This window comes from Puntigrus tetrazona, chromosome 8 (assembly GCF_018831695.1).
Source record: "Puntigrus tetrazona isolate hp1 chromosome 8, ASM1883169v1, whole genome shotgun sequence".
NCBI classification, from domain to species: domain Eukaryota; kingdom Metazoa; phylum Chordata; class Actinopteri; order Cypriniformes; family Cyprinidae; genus Puntigrus; species Puntigrus tetrazona.
Window position 1 is genome coordinate 21721347 of NC_056706.1, and position 2500 is coordinate 21723846.

Below are 2500 nucleotides of genomic sequence, written 5' to 3' on the forward strand. Positions count from 1 at the left end.
CAGTTACCTTCACGGGTATGGACTGGGTCTGTAGGTCACAGGGAGGCTGGATCGGTCGAGGTCTGGTCACCAGCCAGTAGGTTGTGAGGGAGGCTAGCGCTCCTAAGCCTATGATAGAGGACGGGGAGAGAGACAGAGAGGACAGAGAGAAGGACGAGGGCAGAGACGGTAGGAGCGTCTTCAGATTGTCCATTTCGGACTTGCCGTCTCCTCCGGAGAAACGCAGGGAACGTAACCAGTCCTGAAACTGCATAGCTGTGAGAGAGACACACAGATCCGCTGCCATCAGCATCATCATAAGAGTCCGATACTTCACAGCCTCCCACGTCTCTCTAAATTACGTGAAAAAGGACGAGGGCTGCTGGAGGAGAGCCATTACACACAAAAAGCGGCCCGACCTAAAAGCCTGCTTTGAGAGCAAACGCTGTGAGAAATCCGACGATATTTTGTATATACAGAACACAAAATAAGATACTTAGAAATTCATGACATATAAAAGGCATCTTTTAAAATATTTTATATTCCACTGAAGAAAAGTTGGATGTGCAACACTGCAGTAAGGTTACACTTGTTAGTTAGCAAACTAAAACGTGGACAAATTAAAATGAAATAAAAAAATCAGATTTAAAATATTAATGCATTGATACCAAGCAGCAAAAAAGCATGACTATTTTTTTTTTATCTTTGAACCAGACAAGGAATATAACAATACTGTCATTCTATTTATTAAAGTCACCAACTGGCCTTTTTAATAGCAGCTCACCAATAACCCTTAATAAAGCTGTTAGAAATGTGCCCATTTTTCCACTCTATAATTGCAAAGATAATAAACGGCTTTTAACCACAACAGTCAAACACGAGCCCTGACACCCTCAACTTTTTATTATTATTTTTTTTTTATAAAATGATGCCCCTCTTACTGTAAGAACAACGTGCATGTACTTTGAAAATGTAGCGTATTTAGATATAAGTTTAGCATATGCAGGATGATGATGATGATGATGATGATGATGGTGCATTAGCCTTGTGTTTTTAAATGGTGGCTGAAAGAGCTCAACGCGCTCAAAGAGCTCACTTAAAAAAAACACGTGCAATCAGAACAAGAACACGTCTTCATCAGGATACTCACAGCATTACCAGCTACAAGTGCAAAAATTACAAAATAAAAGAGCTGCAGACCACAAAGGAAGGCCTTAACGATGCTTACGGAAATTAACCATGGCTTTACAGTAAAAGTAGTAACCGTGTATTGATTACCAATCGTGTAACCAGTTGTACAAAACTGGGTTTCTTTACCATTGGTTTATCCATAGTAGTCTAACCATTTTTTATATGCATTCATTTGGTTTGCTTAAAAAAATTTTTTAAATAAAAATCACTGTATATGCACGACCTTGAGTGACCTAATGCTATTAAAAACCATTACGACTCCAATACGCTAAAAGATAATAACAATAATTACAAAAACCGCCAGGAATTACAGCCCATTATCCTAACTCTGCTCTGAAACGATTTGGTGCGTTAGCGCTGGATTGCATTAATGTGCAGTGACTCCAAATTGCTAACCGCTCTCATTGATTTCTCGCAAAGGGGTCCGAGAACAAAACCTGAATGAAAAGCACTCAGCCCTGAGAGAAGCCAACTAGCGTTTCAGGCCTCATCTGAATGCCCCGGAGGAAGTAATGATGATTGGCCGACGCACAAAGGGCGTCCCGGGGTAACTCCCGGCCATTTTCGGGGGAAGGCGGGACACGCACTCGCCCGCGCGGCCCGAACACAAAACACGAGCCCAGGTGTGGAGGTGTTTGGGACAGGTGGAGACGAGCAGAGGTGTGTTTTCTCTCCGACGGGCCGCAGATGATCCGTAATGGCGTCCCGCAGCAGAAGATGAGTACAGTGGCACTGATTTGGTGCTGAGATGGGGTGACTGGGAGGCCCCTGTGTGGAGGCGCTCGCCAATGAGACCATCTGTAACGATCACATGAGACGACCCAAATACGCTCACTTCCCCCGGACTCGATTCACAGCTCCCCTCTCTCTCTCTCTCTCATATAACCTCTCACCCACTTCCTCCCCCATTAAAGCACAGGAGGATAAAGGATGATGTCATCACCCCTCGCCCTGCATCGGTATTCCCACAGAGAGGGAAAATGCCCTCCCTCCTCTCCCTTTAAATGCCACCACAGCAAGTGCAGCGATGTTTGTCTCCAGAATACTTAACTCTAGAGACGCCAGCGTCTCAGCTTATAGCCACGGATGATGCTATGCACACAGTGAATAGTTATCTCTATTTCTCTATAATGACGTACAGGACATTATAGAGAAATAGTCTGCATCAAAAGAAATTCACAAAAGTGAATGTCCGTAAAAAGCCCATTAAATGTAAGTAAAGCGTCTGCTTTTAAAGGTTTAATAAATAAATAAAAATGCGGTTGAAATAATGTTGCATTGTCATTCGGTGTAACATAATATTTTAGTAAAAATTACAAACATGCTCATT

General features: G+C 42.9%; 1 protein-coding gene across 1 annotated transcript in view; it reads right to left on the reverse strand.

The window, feature by feature from the left end:
- Nucleotides 1-2500, reverse strand: part of acsl2 (acyl-CoA synthetase long chain family member 2) — a 31410-nt gene that overhangs the window by 23539 nt on the left and 5371 nt on the right. The window contains exon 2 of the mRNA XM_043247175.1: nt 8-255. Coding sequence (XP_043103110.1) covers nt 8-253 — 246 coding nt within the window. The 5' untranslated portion in view covers nt 254-255. The remainder of the gene's footprint in view (nt 1-7; nt 256-2500) is intronic.